Source organism: Salmo salar, chromosome ssa12 (genome assembly GCF_905237065.1).
Source record: "Salmo salar chromosome ssa12, Ssal_v3.1, whole genome shotgun sequence".
NCBI lineage: Eukaryota > Metazoa > Chordata > Actinopteri > Salmoniformes > Salmonidae > Salmo > Salmo salar.
This window is the reverse complement of record NC_059453.1, coordinates 93876671-93889354: the sequence shown is the minus strand read 5'-3', so window position 1 is coordinate 93889354 and position 12684 is coordinate 93876671. Positions and strand designations below refer to the sequence as shown.

The 12684-nt window shown below is 44.7% G+C and overlaps 1 protein-coding gene across 2 annotated transcripts in view; it reads left to right on the top strand.

Moving 5' to 3' along the window:
- LOC106566197 (glutamate receptor-interacting protein 2) overlaps positions 1 to 12684 on the top strand; it is a 173995-nt gene that overhangs the window by 95308 nt on the left and 66003 nt on the right. For both annotated transcript variants that reach the window (XM_045691958.1, XM_045691957.1), the window contains exon 10: positions 11728 to 11868. In XM_045691958.1, coding sequence (XP_045547914.1) covers positions 11728 to 11868 — 141 coding nt within the window. The remainder of the gene's footprint in view (positions 1 to 11727; positions 11869 to 12684) is intronic.

Genomic DNA, 12684 nt, shown 5'->3' with positions numbered 1-12684 from the left:
GCTACATGGTACACGCTAAATGCTACATGTTCCAGGGAGAACACAAGGCCTGTACTACAGTTTTTTGTTTCCGTTGCAGCCTTTGTATTTTTTTTATTTTATTACTATTTAAAAAATATATGCTTTTACTCCTTTTTCTCCCCAATTTCTTGGTATCCAATTGGTAGTTACAGTCTTGTTTCATCGCTGCTACTCCCATACGGACTCGGGAGAAGCGAAGGTCGAGAGCCATGTGTCCTCCGAAATACGACCCAACAAAGCTGCACTGCTTCTTCACACAATGCCCGCTTAACCCACACCAATGTGTCGGAGGAACACCGTGCACCTGGCGATCGTGTCAGTGTGCATTGCGCCCACCCTGCCACAGGAGTCACTAGAGCACGATGGGACAAGGACATCCCTCCTCTTGCCAAACCCTCCCCTTGTGAAGATGGCGCCGAAGGAGGCACTATCGCGACTAGCTCTTAGAAAACTTTGCAGTATTTCATTTTTTTATGTACTATTTTTTACATTATTAGCTCAGGAAATGTTTTGTGTCATTACATAGAGCCGGGAATAACTATTGGATATTAGAGGGACGGTAACTCACCAGAACTACAGGCATTAGGACCAGAAATATGACTTCAATGGAGCAGATCATTTGTTCAGTCTCCCCAAAACAATTGAACTTATTCCAGAGCCTGACCCAAAACATCGCCGGCAGAGGAGAGGCACTCGAGGCGTTCTGCTGGTTCGACTTAGGAGGCACGCATACCACCCACCGCTTCCGAATATATTACTTGCTAATGTTCAGTCTTTGGAAAGCAAAGCTGATGAGCTTAGAGCAAGGATTTCTTTCCAGAGAGACATCAGAATAAATATCTCTCCGTGAAGCAGAAGGGCGCGGGGGTTTGTTTCATGATTAACGACTCATGGTGTAACTCTAGGAACATACAGGAACTCAATTAATTTTGTTCACCCGACCTTGAGTACCTCACAATTAAATGCCGACCATATTATCTCCCAACAGAATTCTCCTCCGTCATCGCCACGGCCGTTTACATCCCACCTCAAGCCGAAGCCTTAACGGCCCTCAAAGAACTTCACTGGACTTTATGCAAACTGGAAACCACATATCCTGAGGCTGCATTTATTGTAGCTGGGGATTTTAACAAAGCAAATCTGAGGACTAGGCTGCCGAAATTCTATCAACATATTGACTGTCCTACTCGCCCTACTAAGACTCTCGACCATTGCTATTCAAACGGGATACTTACAAGGCCCTCCCCTGCCCTCCTTTAGGCAAATCTGACCACGACTCCATCTTACTCCTCCCGTCCTATTGGCAGAAACTCAAACAGGAAGTGCCCATGGTTCATACTATTCAATGCTGGTCTGACCAATCGGAATCCACGCTTCAGGATTGTTGATCACGTGGACTGGGATATGTTCCGTGTAGCGTGCAAAAATAATCTAGACTCATACACGGATACGGTGACTCAGTTCAAAAGGAAGTGTATAGGAGATGTAGTACCCACTGTGACTATTAAAACCTACCCTAACCAGAAACCGTGGATAGATGGTAGCATTCATGCGAAACTGAAAGTGCGAACCACCACATTTAACAATGGCAAAGCGACTGGTAATATGGCAGAATATAAACAGTGTGGTTATTCACTCCCCAAGGCAATCAAACAAGCTAAACGTCAATATAGAGATAAAGTGGAGTCGCAATTCAGCGTCTCAGACAGAAGACAAACAGTTGAAGTCGGAAGTTTACATACACCTTAGCCAAATACATTTAAACTCAGTTTTTCACTATTCCTGTCATTTAATCCCAGTAAAAATCCCTGTTTTAGGTCAGTTAGGATCACCACTTTATTTTAAGAATGTGAAATGTCAGAATAATAGTAGAGAGAATCATTCATTTCAGCTTTTATTTCTTTCATCACGTTCCCAGTGGGTCAGAAGTTTACATACACTCAATTAGTATTTGGTAGCATTGCCTTTAAATTGTTTAACTTGGGTCAAACATTTCAGGTAGCCTTCCACAAGCTTACCACAATAAGTTGGATGAATTTTGGCCCATTCCTCCTGACAGAGCTGGTGTAACTGAGTCAGGTTTGTAGGCCTCCTTACTCGCACACGCCTTTTCAGTTCTGCCCACAAGTTTTCTAAGGGATTGAGGTCAGGGATTTGTGATGGCCACTCCAATACCTTGACTTAGTTGTCCTTAAGCCATTTTGCCACAACTTTGGAAGTATGCTTGGGGTCATTGTCCATTTGTAAGACCCATTTGCGACCAAGCTTTAACTTCCTGACTGATGTCTTGAGATGTTGCTTCAATATATCCACATCATTTCCCGTCCTCATGATATCATCTATTTTGTATAGTGCACCACTCCCTCTTGCAGCAAAGCACCCCCACAACATGATGCTGCCACCCCCGTGCTTCACGGTTGGGATGGTGTTCTTCGGCTTGCAAGCCTCCCCCTTTTTCCTCCAAACATAACGATGGTCATTATGGCCAAACAGTTCTATTTTCTGTTTCATTAGACCAGAGGGCATTTCTCCAAAAACTCCCCATGTGCAGTTGCAAACCCTAGTCTGGCTTTTTTGTGGCGGTTTTGGAGCAGTGGCTTCTCCTTGCTGAGCGGCCTTTCAGGTTATGTCGATATAGGACTTGTTTTACTGTGGATATAGATACTTTTGTACCTCTTTCCACCAGCATCTTCACAAGGTCCTTTGCTGTTGTTCTGGGATTGATTTGCACTTTTCACACCAAAGTACATTCATCTCTAGGAGACAGAACACATCTCTTTCCTGAGCGGTATGGCAGCTGCGTGGTCCTATGGTGTTTATACTTGCATACTATTGTTTGTACAGATGAACTTGGTACCTTCAGGTGTTTGGAAATTGCTCCCAAGGATGAACCAGACTTGTGGAGGTCTACCATTTTTTTTCTGAGGTCTTGGCTGATTTCTTTTGATTTTCCCATGATGTCAATAAAAGAGGCACTGAGTTTGAAGGTAGGCCTTGAAATACATACACAGGTACACCTCCAATTGACTCAAATGATGTCAATTAGCCTATCAGACGCTTCTAAAGCCATGACATCATTTTCTGGAATTCTCCAAGTCGTTTAAAGGCACAGTCAACTTAGTGTATATCTGTATACGTGTACAGCGCCTTCAGAACGTATTCACACCCCTTGACTTTTCCCACATTTTGTTGTGTTAAATCAATCAACTCTAATTAGCACATGTAGGACAGTATGCAAGTGTGTGGGTATGGACTTTGCAGATGTATTTCTCATATGTGCAGCACATAGTATTTGTTTTACAGTTCTATTTTTGGGGGGCAGAATTGGCAGCTCCTCCTCTTGCCTGTCATTTATGACCCTTAAGACAACACAAGTGTTAATGGCTGTGAAACAACTGAGGATGGATCAACAATATTGTAGTTACTCCACAATACTAACCTAAATGACAGAGTTTAACGGCTGTGATAGGAGAAAACTGAGGATGGATCAACAACATTGTAGTTACTCCACAATACTAACCTAAATGACAGAGTGAAAAGAAGGAAGCTTGTACAGAATACAAATATTCCAAAACATGTATTCTGTTGGCAACAAGGCACTATAGTAAAACTGCAAAAAAATAAATCAACTTCATGTTCTGAATACAAAGTGTTATGTTGGGCCACATCCAACACATCACTGAGTACCACTCTTCATATTTTCAAGCATGGTGGTGGCCGTTATGAAATGCTTGTCATCGGCAAAGACTAGGGTGTTTTTTTGGGGGGATTAAAATAAACGGAATAGAGCTAAACTCAAGTAAAGTCCTAGAGGAAAACCTGGTTCAGTCAGCTTTCCACCAGACACTGGGAGACTAATTCACCTTTCAGCAGGAGGATAACCTAAAACACAAGGCCAAATATATACTGGAGTTGGTTACCAAGACGACATTGAATGTTCCTAGTTACAGTTTTGACTTAAACCGTTTTGAAAATCTATGGCAAGTCCTGAAAATGACTGTCTAACAATAATTAACAGCCAACTTGACAGAGCTTGAAGAATTTTTTAAAATAATAATGTGCAAATATAGTACAATCCAGGTGTACAAAGCTCTTAGAGACTTACCCAAAAAGACTCACAGCTGTAATCACTGCCAAAGGTGATTCTAACATGTATTGACTCAGGGGTGTGAATACTTATATAAATTAGATATTTCTGTATATCATTTTCAATAAATGTGCTAAAATTTCAAAAAATATGTTTTTACTTTGTCATTATGGGGTATTGTGTGTAGATGTGTGAGAGAATTTTTTTAATTTAGTGCATTTTGAATTCAGGATGTAACACGACAAAATGTGGAATAAGTGAAGGGTTATGAATACTTTCTGAAGGCTCTGTATGTGTGTTTTTCCCAGAGACTCGTGCAGTACCAGATTAATTACCCTGAGCTGCAGAACAGAACAGAGCAGCAGGATTAGCATTCTCTGGTTTGAGTTCTGTTTTCTCATTGGTTTTCATGGAGTTTAAAAACCTTGTGGCTGAATATCTGGAATACTGTAGCAGCCCCTGTCATGGTGGCTGTCATTGTATTATAGAAGGGGAGAATGCACTGGGTGTGTGTGTGTGTGTGTGTGTGTGTGTGTGTGTGTGTGTGTGTGTGTGTGTGTGTGTGTGTGTGTGTGTGTGTGTGTGTGTGTGTGTGTGTGTGTGTGTGTGTGTGTGTGTGTGTGTGTGTGTCACCAGATCTAAACGCTGTTTAGTGATGTTGAGAGGTCGCAAAGCTTGGATTAGAAAAAGGGGGAAGATGAGAAAGAGAGAGAGGGGGAGAGAGAGAGAGAGAAAATAAAGGAGTGAGAGAAACAGGGGTAAAGAGAGAGAGGAAGACAAAAGATTCCATTCATGTCATTACACCTCTCTTAACATTTCCTCCCGTTTCCTCCATCTTTTCCTCCCTCTTTTCCTCCCTCCTTTCCTCCCTTGTTTCCTCCCTCGTTTCCTCCCTCTTTTCCTCTCTCCTTTCCTCCCTCATCCCCCCCTCCCTCACTGTGACTTCACAGCTCCAACTTTGTGATTGTTCCCTCACCTACGTGGATTAATGGTCGTGTGTGTAGGTCTGATTTAACATAATTAAAAGCTCATCTGTGCTCAGTCCCTTTAAAGATGGAATCCGCGGTAGGGGAAACAGCGCCGCTGTCCGCCGACCACGGCCGCTGTTATTGGTTGTTTTTGTTGTTGTTGTTTTGTTTGTTTTGTTTTGTTGACCAAGGTGGAGAAGAGGAGCGTTTCGCACCAACGTGCTGTTCGAGGGGAGGAATGCTGTAATATCTCAAAGACATTCCCGCTTTATGACTCACACTGTAGAGGATTCATCAAGACGTTACAGACGCTACACAAAGCATTTAGAACATGTAGTCCGTTTGAAATTGGACTCTTAGTACCCCTGCCTCCTGTCAGTAGCTGTTTGATCAATTAAGTCATGACATTGACATCAGGTACTGTAGTCTACACACACAGACAATGAATGAAGCAAATAGCACATGCCAAGTGTATTGCATTGTACTTTTTAGCCTAGTGGTTAAGAGTGTTGGGGCCAGTAACTGAAAGGTTGCTGGTTCGAATCCCCGAGGCACTTAATTCTAATTGCGCCTGTTAATTCCTCTGTATTAGAGCGTTTGCTAAATGACTAAAATGTACAAATGTAATAAACCAGTAATAATCCCATTGTTAAATCTCTGTTTAATAAACCAGTAATAATCCCTATGCTAAATCTCTGTTTAATAAACCAGTAATAATCCCAATGCTAAATCTCGGTTTAATAAACCAATAATCCCAATGCTAAATCCCGATTTAATAAACCATTAATAATCCCAATGCTAAATCCCTGTTTAATAAACCAGTAATCTTCCCAATGCTAAATCCCTGTTTAATAAACCATTAATAATCCCAATGCTAAATCCTTGTTTAATAAACCAGTAATATTCCCAATGCTAAATCCCTGTTTAGTAAACCAGTAATAATCCCAATGCTAAATCTCTGTTTAATAAACCATTAATAATCCCAATGCTAAATCTCTGTTTAATAAACCAATAATCCCAATGCTAAATCCCGATTTAATAAACCATTAATAATCCCAATGCTAAATCCCTTTTTAATAAACCAGTAATCTTCCCAATGCTAAATCCCTGTTTAATAAACCAGTAATAATCCCAATGCTAAATCTCTGTTTAATAAACCAGTAATAATCCCAATGCTAAATCTCTGTTTAATAAACCATTAATAATCCCAATGCTAAATCTCTGTTTAATAAACCATTAATAATCCCAATGCTAAATCTCTGTTTAATAAACCATTAATAATCCCAATGCTAAATCTCTGTTTAATAAACCAGTAATAATCCCAATGCTAAATCCCTGTTTAATTAACCTGTGGGGTGTTCTCCTGTCCTATTACTGAGATAAGGGCCGGCCTTAATACCAAGCGATTGAAAAATGTGTTATGTGAAACAATGCCGGAGCTCTGTGTGTGTGTGTGTGTGTGTGTGTGTGTGTGTGTGTGTGTGTGTGTGTGTGTGTGTGTGTGTGTGTGTGTGTGTGTGTGTGTGTGTGTGTGTGTGTGTGCGGGTGGGTGGGTGGGTGGGTGCTGAAACAATGACGGAGCTGACGAACTAATGAAGTCCCTGCCTGTTGCCATAGGCACACTGGCAGGTTAATTACCGGGAGGGAGAGAGATAAAGAGAAGCAGGGTGGGAGAGAGATAAAGAGAAGTAGGGAGAGAGAGAGAAAGAGAAGCAGGGAGGGAGAGAGATAAAGAGAAGTAGGGAGAGAGAGAGAATGAGCAGAGAAGAGAAAGAGAAGCAGGGAGGGAGAGAGATAAAGAGAAGTAGGGAGAGAGAGAGAAAGAGAAGCAGGGAGGGAGAGAGTGGGGGAGAAGCAGGGAGGGAGAGAGATAAAGAGAAGCAGGGTGGGAGAGAGATAAAGAGAAGAGGAGAGAGAAAGAGAAGCAGGGAGGGAAGAGACAGGAGGAAACAGAAAGCAGAGAGGGATAGAGAGAAAGAGAAGCAGGGAGGGAGAGAGAAAGAGAAAGAGAAGCAGGGAGGGAGAGAGAGAGAAAGAGAAGCAGGGAGGGAGAGAGAGAGAGAAAGAGAAGCAGGAAGGGAGAGAGAGAGAAAGAGAAGCAGGGAGGGAGAGAGAGAAAGAGAAGCAGGGAGGGAGAGAGAGAGAAAGAGAAGCAGGGAGGGAGAGAGAGAGAAAGAGAAGCAGGGAGGGAGAGAGAGAGCGAGAAGCAGGGAGGGAGAGAGAGAAAGAGAAGCAGGGAGGGAGAGAGAGAGAGAAGCAGGGAGGGAGAGAGAGAGAGAAGCAGGGAGGAGAGAGAGAGAAGCAGGGAGGGAGAGAGAGAAAGAGAAGCAGGGAGGGAGAGAGAGAGAGAGAAAGCAGGGAGGGAGAGAGAGAGAGCAGGGGGAGAGAGAGAGAAGCAGGGAGGGAGAGAGAGAGAAAGAGAAGCAGGAGGAGAGAGAGAGAAAGAGAAGCAGGGAGGGAGAGAGAAAGAGAAGCAGGGAGGGAGAAAGAAAGAGAAGCAGGGTGGGAGAGAGAAAGAGAAGCAGGGAGGGAGAGAGAGGGGGAGGAGGATGTGTGGCTTAACTTGTCCTCCTATACTCCTTCTTTTTGCAGAGTAGAGTAGAGCAGAGTACAGTAGAGCAGAGTTCAGTAGAGCAGAGCAGAGCAGAGTTCAGTAGAGCAGAGCAGAGTTCAGTAGAGCAGAGCAGAGTTCAGTAGAGTAGAGCAGAGTTCAGTAGAGTAGAGCAGAGTTCAGTAGAGTAGAGCAGAGTTCAGTAGAGCAGAGCAGAGTTCAGCAGAGCAGAGTTCAGTAGAGTAGAGCAGAGTTCAGTAGAGTAGAGCAGAGTTCAGTAGAGTAGAGGAGAGTTCAGTAGAGTAGAGGAGAGTTCAGTAGAGCAGAGCAGAGTACAGTAGAGCAGAGCAGAGTACAGCAGAGTAGAGTGCAGTAGAGCAGAGCAGAGTGCAGTAGAGCAGAGTTCAGTAGAGCAGAGCAGAGTGCCGTAGAGCAGAGCAGAGTGCAGTAGAGCAGAGTACAGTAGAGCAGAGTCCAGTAGAGCAGAGTCCAGTAGAGCAGAGTCCAGTAGAGCAGAGTGCAGTAGAGCAGAGTAGAGTACAGCAGAGCAGAGTTCAGTACAGTAGAGCAGAGTTCAGTAGAGCAGAGCAGAGTTCAGTAGAGCAGAGCAGAGTGCAGTAGAGCAGAGCAGAGTGCAGTAGAGCAGAGTGCAGTAGAGCAGAGTAGAGTACAGCAGAGCAGAGTACAGTACAGTAGAGCAGAGTACAGTAGAGTAGAGCAGAGTTCAGTAGAGTAGAGCAGAGTGCAGTAGAGCAGAGCAGAGTGCAGTAGAGCAGAGAAGAGTGCAGTAGAGCAGAGTTCAGTAGAGTAGAGCAGAGCAGAGTGCAGCAGAGTAGAGTACAGCAGAGCAGAGTACAGTACAGTAGAGCAGAGTACAGTAGAGTAGAGCAGAGTTCAGCAGAGTAGAGCAGAGTTCAGTAGAGCAGAGCAGAGTGCAGTAGAGCAGAGTTCAGTAGAGTAGAGTAGAGCAGAGTGCCGTAGAGCAGAGCAGAGTACAGTAGAGCAGAGTGCAGTAGAGCAGAGTCCAGTAGAGCAGAGTGCAGTAGAGCAGAGTAGAGTACAGCAGAGCAGAGTACAGTACAGTAGAGCAGAGTACAGTAGAGTAGAGCAGAGTACAGTAGAGTAGAGCAGAGTTCAGTAGAGTAGAGCAGAGTTCAGTAGAGTAGAGTAGAGCGCAGTAGAGCAGAGTTCAGTAGAGCAGCGCAGAGTGCAGTAGAGCAGAGTGCAGTAGAGCAGAGTACAGTAGAGCAGAGCAGAGTGCAGAGTACAGTAGAGCAGAGTGCAGTACAGTAGAGCAGAGTACAGTAGAGCAGAGCAGAGTGCAGTAGAGCAGAGCAGAGTACAGTAGAGCAGAGTAGAGTGCAGTAGAGCAGAGTAGAGTGCAGTAGAGCAGAGCAGAGTGCAGCAGAGCAGAGCAGAGTGCAGTAGAGCAGAGCAGAGTGCAGTAGAGCAGAGCCGAGTACAGTAGAGCAGAGCAGAGTGCAGTACAGTAGAGCAGAGTACAGTAGAGCAGAGCAGAGCACAGTAGAGCAGAGCAGAGCACAGTAGAGCAGAGTGCAGTAGAGCAGAGTAGAGTGCAGTAGAGCAGAGTAGAGTGCAGTAGAGCAGAGTAGAGTGCAGTAGAGCAGAGTACAGTGCAGTAGAGCAGAGTGCAGTAGAGCAGAGCAGAGTGCAGTACAGTAGAGCAGAGTACAGTAGAGCAGAGCAGAGCACAGTAGAGCAGAGCAGAGCACAGTAGAGCAGAGTGCAGTAGACCAGAGTAGAGTGCAGTAGAGCAGAGTACAGTACAGTACAGTAGAGCAGAGTACAGTAGAGCAGAGTACAGTAGAGCAGAGTGCAGTAGAGCAGAGTGCAGTAGAGCAGAGTACAGTAGAGCAGAGCAGAGTGCTGTAGAGCAGAGCAGAGCAGAGTAGAGCAGAGTACATTTTACAGTTACATTTTAGTAATTTAGCAGATGCTCTTATCTAGAGCGATTTACAGTAGTGAATGCATACATTTCATAAATGTTTTCTCTGTACTGGTCCCCCGTAGGAATCAAACCCACAACCCTGGCGTTGCAAACACCATGCTCTACCAACTGAGCCACACGAGTACTGCAGAGTACAGTAGAGTAGAGCAGAGCAGAGCACAGTAGAGCAGAGCAGAGTGCAGTAGAGCAGAGTAGAGTAGAGCAGAGCACAGTAGAGTGCTGTAGAGCAGAGCAGAGTGCTGTAGAGCAGAGCAGAGTGCTTTAGAGCAGAGCAGAGTACAGTAGAGCAGAGCAGAGTGCTGTAGAGCAGAGCAGAGTACATTTTACAGTTACATTTTAGTAATTTAGCAGATGCTCTTATCTAGAGCGACTTACAGTAGTGAATGCATACATTTCATTTTTCTCGTACTGGTCCCCGTGGGAATCAAACCCAAACCTGGCGTTGCAAACACCATGCTCTACCAACTGAGCCACACGAGTACCGCAGAGTACAGTAGAGTAGAGCAGAGCAGAGCACAGTAGTGCAGAGCAGAGTGCAGTAGAGCAGAGTAGAGTAGAGCAGAGCACAGTAGAGTGCTGTAGAGCAGAGCAGAGTGCTGTAGAGCAGAGCAGAGTGCTGTAGAGCAGAGCAGAGTACAGTAGAGCAGAGCAGAGTGCTGTAGAGCAGAGCAGAGTACATTTTACAGTTACATTTTAGTAATTTAGCAGATGCTCTTATCTAGAGCGACTTACAGTAGTGAATGCATACATTTCATAATTTTTTTCTCTGTACTGGTCCCCGTGGGAATCAAACCCACAACCCTGGCGTTGCAAACACCATGCTCTACCAACTGAGCCACACGAGTACCGCAGAGTACAGTAGAGTAGAGCAGAGCAGAGCACAGTAGAGCGCTGTAGAGCAGAGCAGAGTGCAGTAGAGCAGAGTGCAGTAGAGCAGAGCACAGTAGAGCAGAGCAGAGTGCAGTAGAGCAGAGTAGAGTAGAGCAGAGCAGAGCACAGTAGAGTGCTGTAGAGCAGAGCAGAGTGCTGTAGAGCAGAGCAGAGTGCAGTAGAGCAGAGTGCAGTAGAGCAGAGTACAGTAGAGCAGAGTACAGTAGAGCAGAGCAGAGTAGAGTGCTATAGAGCAGAGTGCAGTAGAGCAGAGTAGAGCAGAGCAGAGCAGAGCAGAGTAGAGTACAGTATAGCAGAGCAGAGGAGAGTACAGTAGAGCAGAGGAGAGTACAGCAGAGCAGAGTAGAGTACAGTAGAGCAGAGCAAAGGAGAGTACAGTAGAGCAGAGCAGACTACAGTTGAGTAGAGTACAGTAGAGCAGAGCAGAGTACAGTAGAGCAGAGAAGAGTACAGTAGAGTAGAGCAGAGCAGACTACAGTTAAGTAGAGCAGAGCAGAGTACAGTAGAGCAGAGTAGAGCAGAGTTCAGTAGAGCAGAGTACAGTAGAGTAGAGCAGAGCAGAGTTCAGTAGAGTAGAGTACAGTAGAGTAGAGGAGAGTACAGTAGAGTAGAGTAGAGCAGAGTACAGTACAGTAGAGCAGAGTTCAGTAGAGTAGAGCAGAGCAGAGTTCAGTAGAGTAGAGCAGAGTTCAGTAGAGTAGAGCAGAGCAGAGTTCAGTAGAGTAGAGCAGAGCAGAGTTTAGTAGGGTAGAGCAGAGTTCAGTAGAGTAGAGTAGAGCAGAGTACAGTACAGTAGAGTAGAGCAGAGTTCAGTAGAGCAGAGCAGAGTTCAGTAGAGTAGAGCAGAGCAGAGTACAGTAGAGTAGAGCAGGAATGTCTGGCCCCTTGGGCCGGGCCCCAGAACCATGCTACACATTGGCTGCAGGGCCAGAATCTGAGCCTGCGTGGCTACATCCCACAATATTTGAATTAGCTGTAAACTATGTCACCCACTTGGCTGAAAACACTCTGCTCCAGTCCAGTCGGGTTGGTGCTAGATCGAACCGGGTCACAGTATGGAAGAAAAATAGTTACTCTATGATTCTGTGTTTCAGTAAAAGTCCAGATGATGGACCACCCCTACTCACGGGACCCCTCTGTGTGAACTAGTGTCTAGATTTTAGCTCATCAGGTTAACACACAGTCTTGTGACCTGCGTTTGAATCCAGTCGTTTACACTTCTCTCTGTTTTGTGTTTCAGTGAAAGTTCAGAAGAGTGACCACCCCCACTCGTGGGACCCCTGTGTGAACTACTGTCCCCCCCAGCACCCCTCCTCTTACTGTAAAACAAACACCTGGACCACCTCCTCCAACCCCTCCAGCACACAGGAATACTGCAAATGTAAGTCTTTGCTTCTGTTTCTGTCTCCCCAGAAAAAAACAACAAACTGCTTCTGTGAAAGTTCCCAGAAATTCTTCTCATAACACAAAAAATAATCTGTCCAGTCGTGGCGACGATTCTAGAATGTTTGTATAAAACATTTGCCTGATGTTGCAAGAACGTCCTTAGAACGTTCTTAGAACACATTTAATCTGTTCTTTAAAGGCTCCCAGAATGTTTCATTAGGTTGTGGGAAATAATAATAATATAACCAGCCAGGTGAAATTATTCCCTAACAAAAGCACCATAAACAATTAGAAAGGATTAATTACATAAATAAATATCAGTGGAAATATATTCATGACAAGATATAAAAACAGTCATTTCTTAACTGTGTTGTGCCCATATACCTTTAGTCATGAATTAATGCCGTCTTCTCTTTATGCTTTGGGTTCACAGTCAGCATACTGCTTCGGGGCTTTGTGTGAGCAAGTCCCCGCCAACACATCGATTGCACTGCACACAGTTTTCATGGGCCTTGTTTCGTGTTCAACTGCTGCATGGTGTCGCATTAATCTCTGTTGAAGCGAATGTGTGGCATGGTCCACGGGGGGAATAGTCCATACCATAACTATCAGTGAAAAAATAACTCAACATCCACGCTCGTTCCGCTGTATGCCCCACGCAGACATCAATGCTTTGAGTTCATCCATAGACATATTCTTTACGTTCTGTTTCCTTTTCTGTACTAATGAGCAAACGGTAACGATCTCTGATGTGCTGCAACATTTGCATGTCACAAACTCGTGCTGGTAGTTGGGATACCCGTCTCAGTTG